The sequence below is a fragment of the Lycorma delicatula genome, chromosome 10 (assembly GCF_047948215.1).
Source record: "Lycorma delicatula isolate Av1 chromosome 10, ASM4794821v1, whole genome shotgun sequence".
Lineage (NCBI taxonomy): Eukaryota > Metazoa > Arthropoda > Insecta > Hemiptera > Fulgoridae > Lycorma > Lycorma delicatula.
The window spans coordinates 90742265-90761696 of record NC_134464.1 but is presented as its reverse complement, the minus strand read 5'-3'; the positions used below and the strand labels follow the sequence as shown (position 1 = coordinate 90761696).

The 19432-nt window shown below is 28.7% G+C and overlaps 1 protein-coding gene across 1 annotated transcript in view; it reads left to right on the top strand.

The window, feature by feature from the left end:
- Appl (amyloid-beta-like protein) overlaps positions 1–19432 on the top strand; it is a 137842-nt gene that overhangs the window by 58303 nt on the left and 60107 nt on the right. Inside the window, exon 2 of the mRNA XM_075377867.1 lies at positions 17200–17326. Within this exon, the coding sequence (XP_075233982.1) occupies positions 17200–17326 (127 nt within the window). The remainder of the gene's footprint in view (positions 1–17199; positions 17327–19432) is intronic.

The window sequence follows — 19432 nt, the reverse complement described above, 5'->3', positions numbered from 1 at the left end:
CATTCGTTCAGCATTAGTTTTCCACTTCATAAACTTATTTTCATCAACTTCCAGTTTGAAAACTATAGCCATTACGTTTTAGAAATCATTTCTCTAATGGTATTATGTGCATCTCTGTCTCCATCATTCTAGTCATGGATGTGAGCGGTTATCAACAGCTATCATTCACACAATTTAGTTTAAAAAATATATTAATCTTCAAATTAGTTTCCTCTACTTGTATACTCACTTTTGAACATTGGACTGCTGGTTTTATAACAAAATTCAGTAGTCTCCAAGTTGAATTCACATTTATGTACTTTAATACTATTTTAATATTATCTTCATCAATAATAATCCCAGTGTATTTCATTATTTGAATGGTTTCATTTTACATGTTTATTGATATAAAATTTTAAATAAAGCATAAAAATAAAGCATAAAATTTATTATTATTTTATTAATAATATAGTTTACAGTAAATCAACCTGAATTATTAACCTGTTTGCATATAAGTTTAGGTTATCAAGGATTCTGATTTTTCATATATCAAATTTATGCGATCAGAACCTGATCTCTATCTAAATACTGGTTAAATTAGTCAAGTAATGGTCTGTGCCATTTCAAAATGATGTAACCAAGTATTAAATTAAAATTTAAAATCGCATTTTTAAGATACATCACAAACCAGATTTTTATTTTTCCCCCCCAGATTATAAGGTTTCAAATAATGTAGCATCTTTTAAAAATAATTCAATAATTTGTTTTCTAATTTATTTGTTTAATTCTTTATGTTCTGTTGACTTTACAAATTGGTTTTAAAAATTCATTAATTTAACCATTGAATTTTAATTTTTCATGTCACCTGATTTCAATTAATTAATAGCTCAATAATTTTATAAATCTTATTAAAAGATTTTATAAAATCTTTTATAAAATTTTATTATTTTTTAATTGAAGCGGCCAATTGAGAGACTTGTTATTTTGACCAGTAGTGCCCAGAGGAACTTGCTCAGCAATCAGCCAAAATGATTATTATCCTGCCTAATACTGTGTATCCATTTAGCCAATCAGTAGTCTCCTACTATTGCAAACCAGCAACTATAATAGGGCATCATGCATGCACGGAAGTCAGATCTTCGTTATCAGATTTATCAGACAACAATTTTAATTTGTCTCTTTTGTAGCCTTTGTTAGCAACGTAGAATCAACCTATGCAAACATCTCATTCATGGATGTCATAAATTCACTATTACTGACAACAACCTGGATATTCTTCATACTTAAACATTATGAAATGTATTATCCACTAAAAACCACAATAGTGTTGTACTACATGAGCAGACACAACACATATCCATTGTAGTTTTTGATTAAATTGATATGTATCTGCTTAAACCAAAAAAAAATCCATCAGTAATTACATTAGCTGTTCCCTGAGTAAGATAACCTTCACTAGTTGCTGAAGTTTGCCACAGAAGTGACTAAAAACCTTATGATGTTAGTTTCGGAAACGATTATATTTATTTTTTGGTTTATGTTGAAAATGTTTTAAATAATTTTTATCACAAACTGTTCTAGACAAAACATAGTAATTTGTATGTGTACTAAAAATAAAAGTGTTACACTTTTGCAAAAAAAAAAAATAAAGGCTGTTTTGGGTTATTATATTTTCTTTGTAATAGTAAGTGATTTAATGGATGAAGTTATATAGTGTTTTTAAATTGATGACTCATCCTACAGTGTTAGTTGTATTACTATCACATTCTTCTGTACTTGTGACTTCCTTTTATAATTAAGTGTTCACTACCACATAATATTACTTGTTTTTCTTCCTTTTTTTTAAACTAGTTAGAATTCCAATTATCTTCTACTTAATGGTTAATTTATTTGTTTCTCCCTAGAATTCGATTTGGTCAGTAGACCTAATTTTCTTCTGTCTTCTTCTTATTGTTCATTGCGAAAGAAATCAATTTAAACTGTGTCCCCAATGTTTTAGCTCAGAATTATCCTCTTCTATTAAGTTTCTCATATCTTTTAAACCAAAATCCCTTGTGTCGTAAAATATAAATTTAATTGGCTTTTATCTCTGTTTTTGCATTCTACTTCAATAATTACTTTATTTTTGTATTTTTTGAAAAATATTTAATAAAATAAAAAACAAATTAATCGCGTACTTATTATAATAATATTTACTGTTTTTCCCCTTTTTTAATGTAAATTACAGTATTAAAATAAATTAATATCATTGATATTCAATAAAATTATCAGATCAATTGAACTTAATTGATTGTAAATACGATTATGACATTACAAGAGGTTTTTTTTATGCATTATAATTATTTAAAAACCTGGTGATCAGTTATAGTAATTAAAAATTATTTTTTTTGTTTATGAGGTAAGACATAACAATTTTACATGGGTAAAATGATAAACTGCATTTCCTTAAAACCTGATTATCAGGATTCTTTAACACCTCAGATCTTTTCTCTTCATGAAAAGTGAAAGCGTTGGATAAAGTCAGTTTATTAGCTTAGATTACCTCAATAAAGAAATCCTGTTCGTACTAATCAGAAGATTGAATATGGGACAAAAGACTCAGTCTCATTAAAGGGAGAAGTTAAAAAAGTGATTGTACTGGAGAAAAAACGAGAAGACCTATGCTTACATGTTTGGATGAAGTAATAGATAGTCTAATGAGATTAATATATTGCATACGAGAGAAAATATCAGTAACAGAAGGAAATGAAAGAGCATAAGGTGAGAGTAAAGCTCATTATAGCTTGCAGTAGTATAAAATATCATACTTTCTGATCTATGTCTTTTAGTGATTATTTAATTGAAAAATCGTGTTAATTTATGAGAAATATTTTTGATAAAATATAATGTAATAATGCATTTATAGACACACTCATTAACCTTATGTTACAGAAAATGAAAAATTAAAGAATTAAAATTTTAAAAATAAAGAAGTTCAGGATAAAAATAGATCACAGTAACATATACCACCACCAAAGATTCATCAAAAATAGCTTATAAATTTAAATTATTTATATACAATATATCTTTCAGGAGAAAAATAAAACAAAACAACCCTCATAAATGACAGGGATCCAACAAAATTATATTTCAAGAGTATGTAGACTAAACTGCTTTACTGCAAAATTCTATATTGGAAAAATTGTATGTACTTCAAAAATACAATAAATCTCATAAAAGCATTCCATAGTAATGTAATGAACATTTTTCAACCACATCATTGTAACATACCAATATTAACAACATTGTTTTGTCATATTCCAAAAAAAAAATGATTATATCTTAATACCCTTGAATATTGTAAATATACATTTAAACAACACCAGTGTTCAAAATTAATATCCTGACATCCCACAGAAAAGACAATCCACCTAGTGAAAATTCTAGTTGGTTCACCTCCTTCTCCAATTCTTGCCCTGTTAGGATTCATTAAGCGTTATCTATAAAGCCCTCAAACATAGACATAATATAATAGTTATTGGCTACAGCCTCAGTTAGATTGCCACCAATTCAAACCCTCAGCAGATATTTCCATCAGTATATCCTATCTCAGCCTTTTCATCTTCACTAAGGCTTTTTTTTGGGAATTTTTCCCCTCTTCTTTGAATTCATCATCGGTAATCCTTTCTGTCATGTCTGAGAGCTGGTGGCTTGATTCATATCCTGCTGACAATTTACCACCATAGCTCACGGTCCTATGCCATTCGAGTCAGTGTGCCTAACATTTCTCTAATCTTCTCTTCAATTTGGTCCAGGCATCTTTCTGGCGGTTTCCCACGTGATCTGCTGCCCTCAATTTTTCCGTGTATAATAGCTTTTCCAGATTTTTTGTCGGGCCTTTGAAAAAGCAGAGGATGTGTAGAAAGCATGTTGCAGACAACCTCCTCTGTATATGCGGCTCATATGTAATTGAGTTGTTCTTTTTCCCATCCATATGACACAGTGAATTATTCTGTAGGCCCACGTTTCTAATGCATCAATTCCTCTGGTCTTCCATCTTGATGGTCCAGGTCTCAACACTGTACGTGACCACTGGGGAAGTCTAGTACCTGAAGCAGTCTTAGCTTTATATTCCTCTTGATTGTCCTTCCTTCTTGGAATTATTTCACAGTAATTACAACTGATAACTTCTTCAGAGAAGCATGAACAAAATACAAATATACATTTAAACAACACCAATGTTCAAAATTAATATCCTGCCATCCCACAGAAAAGACAATCCACCTAGTGAAAATTCTAGTTGGTTCACCTCCTTCTCCAATTCTTGCCCTGTTAGGATTCATTAAGCGTTATCTATAAAGCCCTCAAACATAGACATAATATAATAGTTATTGGCTACAGCCTCAGTTAGATTGCCACCAATTCAAACCCTCAGCAGATATTTCCATCAGTATATCCTATCTCAGCCTTTTCATCTTCACTAAGGCTTTTTTTGGGAATTTTTCCCCTCTTCTTTGAATTCATCATCGGTAATCCTTTCTGTCATGTCTGAGAGCTGGTGGCTTGATTCATATCCTGCTGACAATTTACCACCATAGCTCACGGTCCTATGCCATTCGAGTCAGTGTGCCTAACATTTCTCTAATCTTCTCTTCAATTTGGTCCAGGCATCTTTCTGGCGGTTTCCCACGTGATCTGCTGCCCTCAATTTTTCCGTGTATAATAGCTTTTCCAGATTTTTTGTCGGGCCTTTGAAAAAGCAGAGGATGTGTAGAAAGCATGTTGCAGACAACCTCCTCTGTATATGCGGCTCATATGTAATTGAGTTGTTCTTTTTCCCATCCATATGACACAGTGAATTATTCTGTAGGCCCACGTTTCTAATGCATCAATTCCTCTGGTCTTCCATCTTGATGGTCCAGGTCTCAACACTGTACGTGACCACTGGGGAAGTCTAGTACCTGAAGCAGTCTTAGCTTTATATTCCTCTTGATTGTCCTTCCTTCTTGGAATTATTTCACAGTAATTACAACTGATAACTTCTTCAGAGAAGCATGAACAAAATACAAATATACATTTAAACAACACCAATGTTCAAAATTAATATCCTGACATCCCACAGAAAAGACAATCCACCTAGTGAAAATTCTAGTTGATTCACCTCCTTCTTCAATTCTTGCCCTGTTAGGATTCATTAAGCGTTATCTATAAAGCCCTCAAACATAGACATATCAATAGTCAGCACCAAATCAAATTAAAAAATAAATTTTATTTAACGAAGAGGTAACTAATTATTAGTTACATATTATTAATTATTGAGTTATAAGCTAATTATTATTAACACAATGAACATCTCATAACCCAGAATAGAAATAAACAGTCACAAACCAAATTTAATATACATTTGAACTCATCCTAAATACGTTTTCCAAAATAAAAAACTACTTTCATTTATTGAATGATAAATAATTTCTATAAGTAGAAAAAAAGATGAAAGTTTTTTAAAATGCCTGGAGTTGCAGAAAAATTAAGTTATGACTTTATTAATATATTGCCCGATTATTTGCAATGTTCACTAATTAGATTTTGGATTAAAATGTACAAATTAACATTAACAGTAGCATGAGACTTTGATGATTTTCATGTTCATTAGTGATATCTTCAAGGCTTATATTTTTTAGGCTATGTATTTTTCAGACCCAAAGGATCAGCTATCTGAAAAATCATTTTTGTGGCAGGATGTTACAACAGTCCAGCATATTTTTCTTAATACACTAGCCCTCATGATTTTTTTTTTTAACATCAAAAGAAGGTTCTAATTACATGAATAAATTTCTTATTTTAATATTTCATTTTTTAAGTATTTTAAGTGTTCTTAATATTAATTTTATAATTAATAAAATTGTGCCATAGCAGTGTCTTTGATTTTTTTAGCTATGTAGCTATTAGGCATTTATGCTCTTATTTAACCTTACATTGGCTGTTTGTATAAAATTACAATCACAACATGCTGTACAATTTTCCTGGTCATCTCAAGAAAACAAATGTCATTATACAAACATAAACACTAATTTGAAAATACTGTGCATATTACATAAGACTAAAAATTAAATTCTGAACAATATGTAAACACATTCTAAATAAAATTTTCAGTATAAATTATGCTTGAGGTAATATTAACAGGTCAAATACCTCCCCAAACTATTCCATCAACTCAACTCTCTTCTATTCCTCTTACATAATTATAGGACTTCAGGTTTCATTATTACAAGAACTTCTTTGTAAGAATGTGAGGAATTTATATTAAACTATATTAAACTTTATATTAATCTATATTGTGCACTAAAACTCAAATAACAATGTTGAATGAATGGTTTTGAAAAGGAAAAAAACTGACTGTATCCTGAAACACTTTATTTATTACATCTTGCTGTTATTGCATAAGGCTTTACATAGCAGCTTGTGATAACAATCAAGAGGTTGGGTTGCCATCTAGTTGTTAATCATAAAACAATTCCATCATACTGCTTACAAATAAAAGTGGCATCACTATATAAAATGATATACATAAAATGGCAGCCAATACAAACTAAAGATAATTTTACTGTTCCCAACAAAATAACTTGTCCGGTATAAGTTATGATTGATTGTTAATTACTCCTTCAAAAGCCACTTATAAGCTGCAATTCCAATTATTTTCTTGACCATCCCAAGTATGTGTCAGTTAATTAATGACCCAACTGAATAGGTTATATTAACATAGTAGTCAAAACAAAGTAACTGTGTCAATGTACTAATATGAGTTAACACTGCTAGCATATAACTGGTTAAGCTTGTACTTTTTACTTTTTAATAGTAGACCTGGCTTTACTTAACAATCTTCTCAGCCAAAGTAGAATTTTTTACACTGCTATCAGAGATCATCTACCTTCAAACTGGTTTAAAGGCAGAACTGCTTTCCTCCTTCCAAAGTACATAAATACTGTCATGTAAGTCAAGGACTAAAAATGTTATTTAAAAAATAGGTTGTGATCTATACTTTTGTACTTAAATTAAAGTAGAAATTACTGTTTTATTTAAAAATAAATAAATAAGAGATATTTGTACTTTCAGCCTAATTAATATTACACTGAGTAATAATAAAACTCCTTAATTAGTTTTCAAGTATCAGTTTTGATATGTTATTTCTCTAATCTAGGTCAAACATACTTTACCTGATTGATGTACTCAAATTGAATGAGTGTGAAATTACTTTTTTCTTTATTTTTCTTCCAATCATGAACATGATTTGGAAAAAGGTTCGCATTAATTATTTTTTTACAAGATATACAACTTTTAACTTAAATGAAGAATTGAATTGTATTCCATACATTTTGCAATACTCATTTATAAAAGTGTAAATAAAAAATTATTAACAGTGCTGCTGTTAGTTTACAAAACCAGATTCTAATGACAATCATAAAATATCATGAATGTTTCTTCTATGTTTAATAATGAGTTGACATTGTTCTTGGTGTTATTATAATTGCCCTGAAGTGATTAATAATAATTTGAAATAAACATATTCTGTGCATCTCACTTTAATTCACTATAACACTTTCGAGACACAGTTTGACCTATACATCAAGATGATATACACACTGGGATTTCTGGTTCTATTATTCTACAGTCCTTTGCTTTTTCAGCACTGATCTAGTAACAAAATATAAATACACAGAACAGTCAAAGATGAAAAGATTGCGGGCAGTAAGAAAGAAATAATCAATAGAGAGGATCACAAAATTAAAAAGAAAAAAAAACCAAAGTTTGGTGTATCTTTACCCAGGATGTAAACAATAAATTATTGATAATAAATGCTCATTGACAAATAAAATATGTACTGGAAAAATTGGTTTTACTCCAGCTAGAGGAGCCATGTAAGAACAGACCCAGGTTTTGTTAAGGAAAATCTAAATACAAGATGTAAACCTGTAAATGTTAGTACTAATATTACTGAAAACCTTAGTAATTAGTTTCCCCCAGAATTGTATGGTACTACATGTTAGTATGTAAATTTCTAGATCGTTTGATTGTAGGTTCAATTTCTGATAAAGGTCTGTAATTTTTTCACTTACACTTTCATTTATATCATCTTCCTTGTTAAAATATGTGCAAAAGTATGTCTTATATCATACAAATAAAAAAAGTATTCAGCCAAACTCTTAAGTGTTCAACCGGATTCCAACTGGAGGATTAAGTTACATCAATATCTAATAAATAAATAAAATGATTAATTTAAAAAAAATAATAATATAAAGTATAGTATAATTTATTTTTTATTTTAATTATACTGTAATTGATTTTACTAGCTTTATGCAATAGTAACCTAAATTATGATAAAAATAGTTCTTCATTTATAATAACATCAATGAAGAGTAATTGTAATATTTCTTTTTTTTTGTACTAGAGTTAACAACTTTTATGTTACCCAGTGGAGGAAGTTATAATTGATGCATAAATAAATGCGATGAATCATAACAAAGTTACTCATCTGTTGTGTGTTTAAAATGGTACTATTAAAGGAGGAGGGATATTGTCACATGAAACTTATAAAAAACATTCTAATCTTTCTTCAGGGAGGGGGGGTTCAGTGTTGGTACAAATTTACCTAAAATTTGGAAGTTTACGAAGTAGATTTTAACTTAATGATCATACTGGTTAATGTTTAAATTCAAATCACAATTAATGTATGTAATTAATATAACAAACTGCATTTATGTAATCAAAATATACACTACTGTTTTATATTTTTAATTTCAAATATTAAAACTACAATTTACTCAGATAAAAAAAAACTATAAAGTAATGTTATCCATTGTGAAGATTTCATGGTATAATGAAAGTTCAACTCTTATGTCCACTAAAGTTTATGATAGAAGAAAGTTGGCAAAGTTCCTAATGAGAACTTGGCTGTCCTAGTTGTACTGTTAAGGAAGGGAGGGAACATTTAATCTCTTTATTAATTGCCTACTGTGTTACTTTATGCTGACAGTCAGATAAACTGAAACATATATACTGGACTAGTGTGTTATTAGAAAAATTTACATAAAATTTTATTACATTGTACTGTTATTCATATTGGAATTAGTTTTAAATTATAGTTTATATCCTAAGAACTGGAAATCTGATTATAGTATTTTAGTGTTGTATTGGATAATTATTGTGCATTAAGCATTTATATTTAAAAAATTGAATTTTGTGAATTATTAAAGAAATTTCTCAGATTTTCATGAAAGAGGAAATGAACCAAGATAACATGGTCAAGTAAAGAGATTTCATGTAGATGAGATACATTGATTGTCTAAAGGATTGTCATAAAGGTAACATTAACACCTTTCTTGTCACACCCATCATAAATGATAAAGAAAAATTGTGATAAAAGAAATCTGCTCATTTTGCTTCTTTTGGATACTAGATGATGGATACCGGTTTACTTTTGTGGTTGGGGTTCAGTTAACCACATGTTCGGTTAGTTTGAATAAGACTACACCTCATTTACACATCTTACATATTATCCTCATCTCACTGGGCCATGGTGGGGGGTAACTTATTGTTCACAACTTGAACAAATTGCAACGTACACATTAGAAAAATAAAATATATGTTAATGTTACACTTATACACAATAATTTACTACACTGTATTTACAACAAGAACAAGAAAATATGTACAAAATCTTTATGAGTAGTGTAGCGGAAATATCACATCTTCATAAAAAACTTAAAATAAGGATACATACTGTGATTTGAGATTTTACAGAGCCGTTTAAGATAAATAATATAGTATAATAATAATAATAATAATAATAATAATAATATTACTATTAATACTATCACTGTAATAATAGTAGCATCTGCAAATTTTGGACAGTTTGGTTATGGAATTTATGAGTTATAATCACTCAAATAAGATCTTTTAAACCAGAACTACGTACAGACTTTTATAGATTTACCTACAAAATATTCTCTAATAAACTTTGATAAATATTTAAAACCGCTTAACAACTGCTACAAAATTTAACAGGCTGCTAAATTTTATGAAAATCTGGCGGTCCATTTCTAATATATTTATACTCATCTTGATCACATGTAGCATTTATTTAGACAGTAGATATGTTGTTGGTTCTTTTTGAATTTTCTTCTGATATTAATTGTATTGTGGTTTGTGAGAAATATATATTTTATAATTTTAATAACAGAAGGTGAAAGGAGGTATTAACTTTTAAAATTTGTTACCATAATCGCAGAATTTCCCAACTATAATCCCAAATTTGTTACCATAATTAGATAATTATATCTAAGTTTACAATGTATTTGTTTGAGAATAAATCATATTTTTGTATACATATTCTTTGTTGATGTATTATTTATAACTGCTTTCAACATTCATTACGTTAATGTAAGTTATATGATTTTAAAATGTAAAAGATTAATGAATGTTGTTAAAAGAGAACGTTTTAGTAAAGTAAAGTAATACTGTAATAATAATAATAGTAACAAAAATCCATATGTTACAAATACTGGAATTTTATATATATATATAGAGAGAGAGAGAGAGAGAGAGAGAGAGAGAGAGAGAGAGAGAGAGAATAATGAGAAAGTTTAAAGAGGAAATTTATAATTGAAAGATTACCCTTGCTTCATTTAAAATAAGGGAAGTGAAGTGAATGATATGAATACAGTAAATTTCAGGAGCATGCTAACATAATACAAGGTTATATATAATAAAAGAATGGTGCAGTTTTGAACATGGTTTAAATTAAAACAGAATTACTTACAGTTTGTTTTTTATTTTTCAAATTTGTCGTCTCAAACATTTTTTTACATAATTAATAAATTTCAATATGTGCGCCCTTAGTCACTCGACAAATTTCCAAACGATACTCAACTTCTCTCCAAACATTAGTTAACATTTCTTCGTTAATGGTTGTCATTGCTTCATTAATCCTGTTTTTAAGTGGTTTAGATCGTGAATTTTTTGTGTATAAACAAAGCTTTTGATGTACCCCCACAAGAAAAAATCACAAGGTGTCAGGTCTGGACTCCTTGGAGGCCAAAGTATGGGTCTTTGCCGGCCTATCCATCGATCTCCAAATTTTTCGTTCAAAGCATCCGTGACCAATGCATTGAAGTGCGGGGGAGCACCATCTTGTTGGAAATGAAGTCGATGAATGTTTTCAAGTTCATCCGGCTAAGGAAAGCAATAATCGGTTAACATGTCAAGATACACAACTCCATTAATTCTTTTTTCAGCAAAGAAGAAAGGCCCTATTACATGATTTTTCATCACACCACACCAAACATTAACTTTAGGCAAAACGGGTTGTTTCTCAATAATTGTGTGTGGGGTTTCAGAGACCCATATTCGTGAATTGTGTCTGTTAACACATCCATTCACATGGAATGTAGCTTCGTCTGTAAAAATTATATTGCCTAAAAATGATTCGTTTTCACTTATTCTGTCCACCATTTCAACAGCGAAATTGTAACGTTTTACACCATCATTGGGTTTCAATTCCTGCAGTATCTGGATTTTATAAGCATGTAATTTCAGTTTTTTGTACTACATAAACGATATAAACTTTGTGAACTGTTTATTTTGGAATACCTAATTCAACGCTTCGACGGGGGATGGACTTCCCAGGACTTCTAATTGCCGATTGTCTAATTAGTTCAACCGTTTCGTCTGGTACACTTGGTCTGTTGGTTGATTTCTGTTTCTTAACTGATCCAGTTTCTTCAAATTGTTTGAACCAACGTGTTATGTTATTTTTGTGTTGTGAATCTCTTCCGAATTCACGTCAAAACGCACGTTGAACTAAAATTACGGATTTTAATTCAGGTATCAATAAAACACACTTTGCTTTGTCTTTATCCGAGAACATAGTAACTCACTAAACTCACCGCAACAACAATACAAGAACTGACGTTATGGTTACAACTGCTGATAAACAAACTTTTGGGTTGGAGGCTTTCAGGAATACCAATATAACATCTAGAAATTTCCCTACAATCTTCCTATGAATTACTGAAACCGCACCATTCTTTTATGATAACCCTGTACAAAAAGTTAATGGTATCATCATATTTATGAATTTTCTGTAAAATTGAATGCAATATAATAAAACTTGTTCCAAAACAAAAACGATGTTATAAATGGAAATCAATGTTAAATTGTATTTTATTCTTTTGATTCCAATTTTACTGAGTAATATTAAAAAAATAAAAAAAAATCATTTTAATATAAAATATACATTATAACACAATTATTAATCCATGAGATAAAGTTAAAAAATGAAAAATAACACTAAAATGTAGCATTTTAAGAAGTACTTTCATCCTTAGTTCTAAAATTATAAACCCACAGATTTATTAAAAATATTGTTTCGCCATTTGCTATTTTGAAGATTGGAAGTTGTAATCTGTTACAAAGCCTGTCTGATTGATATTTATATTTTAACATAATAATAATAATGTAAAACGTAAATAATTTTTATTGCATGTGCTTGCACGCATATCCACACATGCAAATTCACTCACACAAACACACGCACACCCACACATACATATAAAAAATTTGTTATAAGCATCGCAGCAGTAGAATACAATTTTAAATGTTATTATTATTTTAAATATACAGTTTTATATTAACGGCATAATGTTCTTTATTGGTCTTGGCATACCAATATGAAGTAGTGTGTTTGATTTAATGAAGACAACTGGAAACCTTTCTAATTCTTTCTTTTTAGTAAGCGTGGTATGAGATTTTTGTTATTATTGAGAAAGTTTTTGCTGGATTTTTATCTTATGTCAGGTTGCCTAAACCTTTTTTGTTATGGGATCTAATCTGTTGTACTAACAGTTTTGAATATACACTTTTTATTTTGTCAGCACTTTAATGATAATCTTTTTTTTATCAGCCAAATTTTATTTAAAACAATAAATATTACATTTTCAAATTATAAAAAATATAAAATTTCTAATTTTACTGACTAAAGATATAAATAAAAAAATGTACTTTTCTAAATAAATAGATTCACTTTCTCCCTATAGATTACATAGCATTAGCTACATATTAATCAATTTTTATTGATTAATTAATTGTGGATATAGTGTTTATAATTTCATTTATCCTGACTTTTTAATTGATTTTTTTTTTATGTCTCATGAAGTTTTCATCATCATGAAAACAACTGTAATTTTACATTACAATAATACAGTAAACCGTGATTTATTTGATGACTGTCATCTACCTGAACCAATTCAGTATTGAGATATTTAAAATATGAGCATTATTTATTTCTCCTAAAACTTCAGAATCCAATCTCTTTTATATTATGATCCACTAATTTAATTTCAAGTTTACAATATTCTGAAACACTTGTAGTTAAATCAATTAAATTTATTTTTCTCGAATTGGGAATTTTATATGTTTTCATATTTACTCATCAATTAATAAATATTGTGGATTGTAGACCCATCAGGTAGATGCATGTATAGAGAAGTAAGCTGCTATAACTACAATAGCACACTAAACTCATGCATTCATCATTGCAAGAAATTTTAGCTACACAAGCCTACTGTCTGTACTTCAGAACTTATATTAGTAAAATGTTAGTATTAAATATTATTACAATTTTTCCGATTTTGTAATTTTATGCTTATAAAATATGGTATTTTTATTTATAAATAATCTTTAATGGTCTGGAAATTTTTTTTTTTTTTTTTTTAAGAGAACTGTTATATTTGTACATGTTTAATTTTTTAATCATCCATTTACTTGTTAAGTGCTTTAAATCAACATAAATGAAGAAGCATAAAAAAGAGTTGATGTAATTATTCATTGGATTTCATAATGGTAATGGCAAATAAAATTGCCATTTTTTGTTTACTTCAGATTACAATAACATTATGCCTGAATACTTGTAATAAATGTTAATTAATGATTTAAGTCATTTGAGCAACATATATTGTTATTTTTTAAATTTATTATTACAACCTTAGACATACATTTTTATAAGGAAGATGAGATGGATAAAATGATGAGAGGAAAAATCCATGTTGAGACTAAATCCATGATCAGTTCATTTGAAAACCATTGTAATAACTACTACAAGTGATAAACTTATTACAGCTATTAAGTGTACTTAAATTACAGTTAATTATGGCTTACACTGTATTTAAATTTATACACTTTTTAAAAGTTAGTTTAATGTTTTATTTATTTATTAATTATTTATACATATTTTAATTAATTTTATTTAAGTTGACTTGACAATGAATTATTATTAAAAATTACGTAAATTTTCAGTTTTCTTAATGGAAAAAAATATTTAGGTCTATTTCAGTTTTATTCAGTTTAATTTAAGTGATTTCATGTTAAAACAAAGTTTTTCAAAAGTAATACAAAACTTTTTTTATATTATTTTTAATGTTTTTTTATTAAAAAATTCAGTTAACTTGCTTAAAAAGTAATTTCATCTGTTTCTTAAAAGAGTTTTCATTAAAAAGTGTGTTTTATTATTGATGTTATTTCTTATTAGTTTTTAAACATTTGATGTTTTCTGATTCAGTCCTCTTCCATTTTTCTGTATAATTTACATTGCAATTTAATTTTTTATATCTGTCTGTGCCAAGTCTTATTTTACGCTTAACCCAACTAAGCCTTGATTGTTTTCTTTTAAATTGTTCTGATGAAATGAACTGAGTCCATGATATTATTATTATTATTATGAAATAAATTATTGATTTAAAAAAATCTGTATATGAGTATTTTTATAAAGTTAGTTGTTAGAGTTAAAAACCAAACTGTCTTCTGTTATTTATATATACACTCATACCATTTACAAAGGACTTTAACCCCTTTTCAACAATAATGTGAGTTGTATTTACAGTTTTGAATATAAGGTTTATGAGCTGTTGACTGAAGTGGGCTTAAAAACTACAAAAAAAAAGTTAATATATACCAGAGCAGACTCTCTGAGTGGCTTAAAACTGAAATTTCATCCCTCGAATACGATATAGCAGTTTTTGTACTATATTGCTGGAAATGATTTGAAATTCTCATGAATGTTCATTTAACTTTAGTAGTTAGCTTTCAGTATGCGAAAATTTATTTATTATTAATTTTTCTTCTTAATATTTTTTTTTTTTTTGTTGACCTTCGTAGGATCACTTTAGTCAATTTTTATAGGAAGTGTTCTTCAGTTTTCTGTTGGCCCAATATTTCTTCATTCTATCGGATTTAATTTTCTTTCTTCATTTGAGATCACCCTTCCTATTGCTTGTTTGTTTGCTGATTTTTGTTTGTAGTCTGGATTGTTTATCTTGGAGTTTCTTGATTTTATCTTTCTTGTTCTCCAAATCTTCTATTGTAATTTCGAGTTCCTTCATATTATCTTTAATTTCCATGCTGTCCATTTATGTTGCTTTTACTGTTCCATAACTATTTTATTATTTTCCAGACGATTCTGTTTTTGAGTGTTCTGATAAGCTGTCTGAAGAATGAGATCCATTCCTTTTTTATCATGCTTCTAATGAATTCAATTCTCCTTGTAGACTGTTTCATTGAAAGCTAGTCTCCTTAATTTTTAATAAATAAATAATTGTGTTTGTAAGATGTTAAAAATGGATTCATGTGTTACTCCATATTTAAAACAAAGGAAATGCCCCATTCGCCTGAAGGTTCATATAAATATATATGTCCAGTGGCTCTCAGAACTGAGTATAGATAGAGTGAGTCAAGTCAGAAGTATTAAATTAAAATCTAATCCTGTAAGTAAAACTACTTACTTCTTAATACTAGGGATAAAAAGGATCTCTTCAACGGTTTAAAAAAAAATTGTTAATAAAACTTTATTTTAGCCATATAAAAAGCTGTACACACATATAAATTTATTTTGGTACTTTCTTCATGATTCCACATAAGACGGCTTACCTTTAATTAATGGTAATTTTATGTACTTTCATCTGAGAAATTTGGTTTGCAAAACTGAATTATGAGTTTAAAGTAGTGTCATGAAATACTAAACAAATAACAAAAAAATAAGACATTAAGATCCATACTAATACATAAAAATTATTTAAATATGAAACAGAAATAAAACAAGAATCTAAAGATAATAAATAAATGAAATCATATAAAATAAAATTACAATTGGAAAACATTAATTGAAATTATTTGCGTAGATATAATTGGTCCCACAAATGATATATGAATTCTTATGCATATATATATATATATATTAGCAGTATTACTTATAAAAAAGATTGATTTGTAAAAAAAAATGTTTATATACCTCTAAATAAATTAGTCAGGAGGCTTTTAAATAGATTGGTGTTTATTAAAAATGGTGAAAGAAATATATTAAGGGGCTACTTTTGTGGGGTGTTATAGGCCCTTATTTTTTTGAGGATGACAACGGTCTTGTGATTACAGTGACGTATTACAGTGGCGATTACAGTGGCTCGTTACGTAGCCATGCTCGAAACCTTTGTTGTGCAACATCAAAGAGATTTCCACCAATTCTTAACACAGCCTGGTTTCAACAAGACGGAGCAACGTCACATACTGCACGAATATCGATGGCAGCTGTACGCCGATTGTTTGGACGTGTCATTTCACGAAATGGTGACATTAGATGGCCTCCCAGATCGCCTGATCTCTCAGCTTGCGATTACTTTTTGTGGGGGTCATCTTAAAAGCAAAGTCTTCCACAGTAGACCTACTACAACGGAAGAACTGAAGGCAAAGATCCGAGAAGCAATTGCGGAAATTCCAGTTGAGATGTTACGTCAAACCATAAACAATTTAACAAAGAGACTTCGTGAGTGTTTAAGTAGAAGAGGAGGTCACCTGGAAGATGTTATCTTTAAAAAATAAACTAAAATGTATGTATCCTAAAATGGCAACATTTGTACAATTACATGAAATAAAATTCATTTTCTAAAAAACATTTTTCGTTAATGTTATTTAATTTTTTTAATTTCCCGTTTCTTTGAATCACTCTGTATTTATATCTTATTTACATAGGAATGTTAATCTATATAGATAAAAAAATTTGTATCTATAAATAGAAATTTTTGGATTTTATGTACAGTACTTATATAATAAAAATATGTGTTATTTTTTTATAATAATTTGTCAGTTATGTTTTTATTTATTTTAAGAGATTAAAAAGATAATTTTGTTTACTTGTTTCAGGTTTACCCCAAACATGATATCACCAACATTGTCGAATCAAGTCACTTTGTTAAAGTGTCAAATTGGTGCAGAGTTGGACGATCAAAATGTAAACATACAGACTGGGTTAAACCATTCCGATGTCTTGGTAAGTGTTTAATTTTATGCATGCTTTATTATGTGTGTAGGGGGGAACAACATTTCTCAAAGTCTTGCTGTCAGTTCAAGATAAGTTTAACTAATTTGTTTTTAGTTACTGTGGACAGTTTATGGAGTAGTATCATGATAACTAATTTTATTATATACACATATAAATCATAATAAAACTTATGTGAAACGGTTAACATATAATATTAAATTTCATTTTATCATTAAACAAAATTTTTTATTAAACTGATTTTCTAAGAATTATTATTTTATTTGTATTAACCAGTACATAAAATTTCTGAATTCAGATTAATATAATTCACATAACATAGATAATATTTTGTAGTTGTTGCCACTGCATTAGATAAACTTATTTTTATTAAATAATGTGTAAACCCCTACTAATCAATCTGATTTGCTGATCTGGGTGATAGGTAACATTTTTTGACAGATTTATTAAGTATTGCAGGACTCAGATTCAAGTAGAATTATAATTACAGTTCCCTTTTATTAGATTTAAATTCCTACATTAACTGTACACTTCAATCGTTATAGTTTCAACTGATTGCACTCATGTAAGGATAAGTTAGGTCAGCATGAGCTAACTGCTGAACAGTTAGCTTTGAATGCCTATATTGTGGATACTGTGACTCCCCTGAAGATGTGTTCAGGTGTCAATGGTGGATGGTTGAAAGAAGCATTGCGGACAAATAACTGGACCCCTCGATGTAGACATGATTATACCGAACATGCTACCTGGAGTCAAAAAATTCAGGGCTGCGTCAAAATATATAACAATGATACTGCAGCACAAAGGCAGTGATGATGAGGTAGGGAGAGGGTGATGGACAACCTCCTATGCAGTTGTCGTTCGTCTGGGCTTGCCGAGATGGATGATGATGAGACACAAAGACTCCATTGCCCTTGAACTGTTAAGATCAAGACTTGGCTGGGGACCCGGTTAGAGGCAGGCTAATGTTACGACCAAGACACAGGTGGGGTCTTGGTTTGGTTGAGTTGACGACAACACCTCCCAGAGCTGAGTTATGCTTAATTCTGGGTCCAGCTCCAGGAGGGATGTATATAAAACCAAAGAAAAAAAAAACTGCTGAACAGTTACTGAAAGAGAATTAGTTGAGTGGAAATTTTATCTTAATAATAATGAGTATAGCTGTATATATAATCTCAGTTCCTATGTAATAAGCAATGAAAAATTTCATGGTGTGGTAATTTGTATTAACTGTTATTCTATTTTTAATAATTTTGAAGATTTTATTTTGCTTTTTTTTATTTATTTTTTAGTTGTTTATTTCCCTATCATCTCTATATGTTTTTAAAAAATTATGTCTAGAATTAATTTTTGAAAGCTCAAGATTAGTAAATGTTTATTATTTCTTCATAAAAGGCTTAACTTAAAAATAATGTCAAACATTGAGATGTATTCAAAAATATGTAACTAATAATACAAGAATTATGAAAAGAAAAATGAGTAACTTTCATAGCAGAATAGGATTCATTAACAATCTAATGATTCTCTTTTAAAAATGAACTTTTCATTACCAAAATTATCTTGAAATATACTGTATTTGGATCAGTCTAGTTATTGCGTTTACGTGAAGTAACATACCAAATTTGTATAATCACCTTGATGGGTTATGTAAGCCAAAAAAAGGCTAGTTCACAGTCATGAAACACATTATTCATCAGTTTGAGTATAAAATATTAGATATTAATTAATATTACATATTAATTAGATATTATATACTTCCTGTAACAGTAGAGTTGATAAAGAACTGTAGAGTTTATTGTAAAACAATGATACAATAATTGTGAATATTGATTCATTAAGTTAATTAACTTAAAAGAGGAAACTGCATAATAGTAATTTAAATTTTGTATGATTTTAGTGTCAAGTAGTATGTTCATTTATCTAATCTTTTATCAAAACTGCAACATTTTTTTAAAAACTATTGATCCTGCTGACATAAAATTAAATTACAAATTCATGAGCAAATACAATTTTTAGCTGTATTTGACAATCTAAAATAAAGAAACTTATAAAAACAATTAATTGAAAAAAAATGTATCATTTTATTAAAAATCAAGA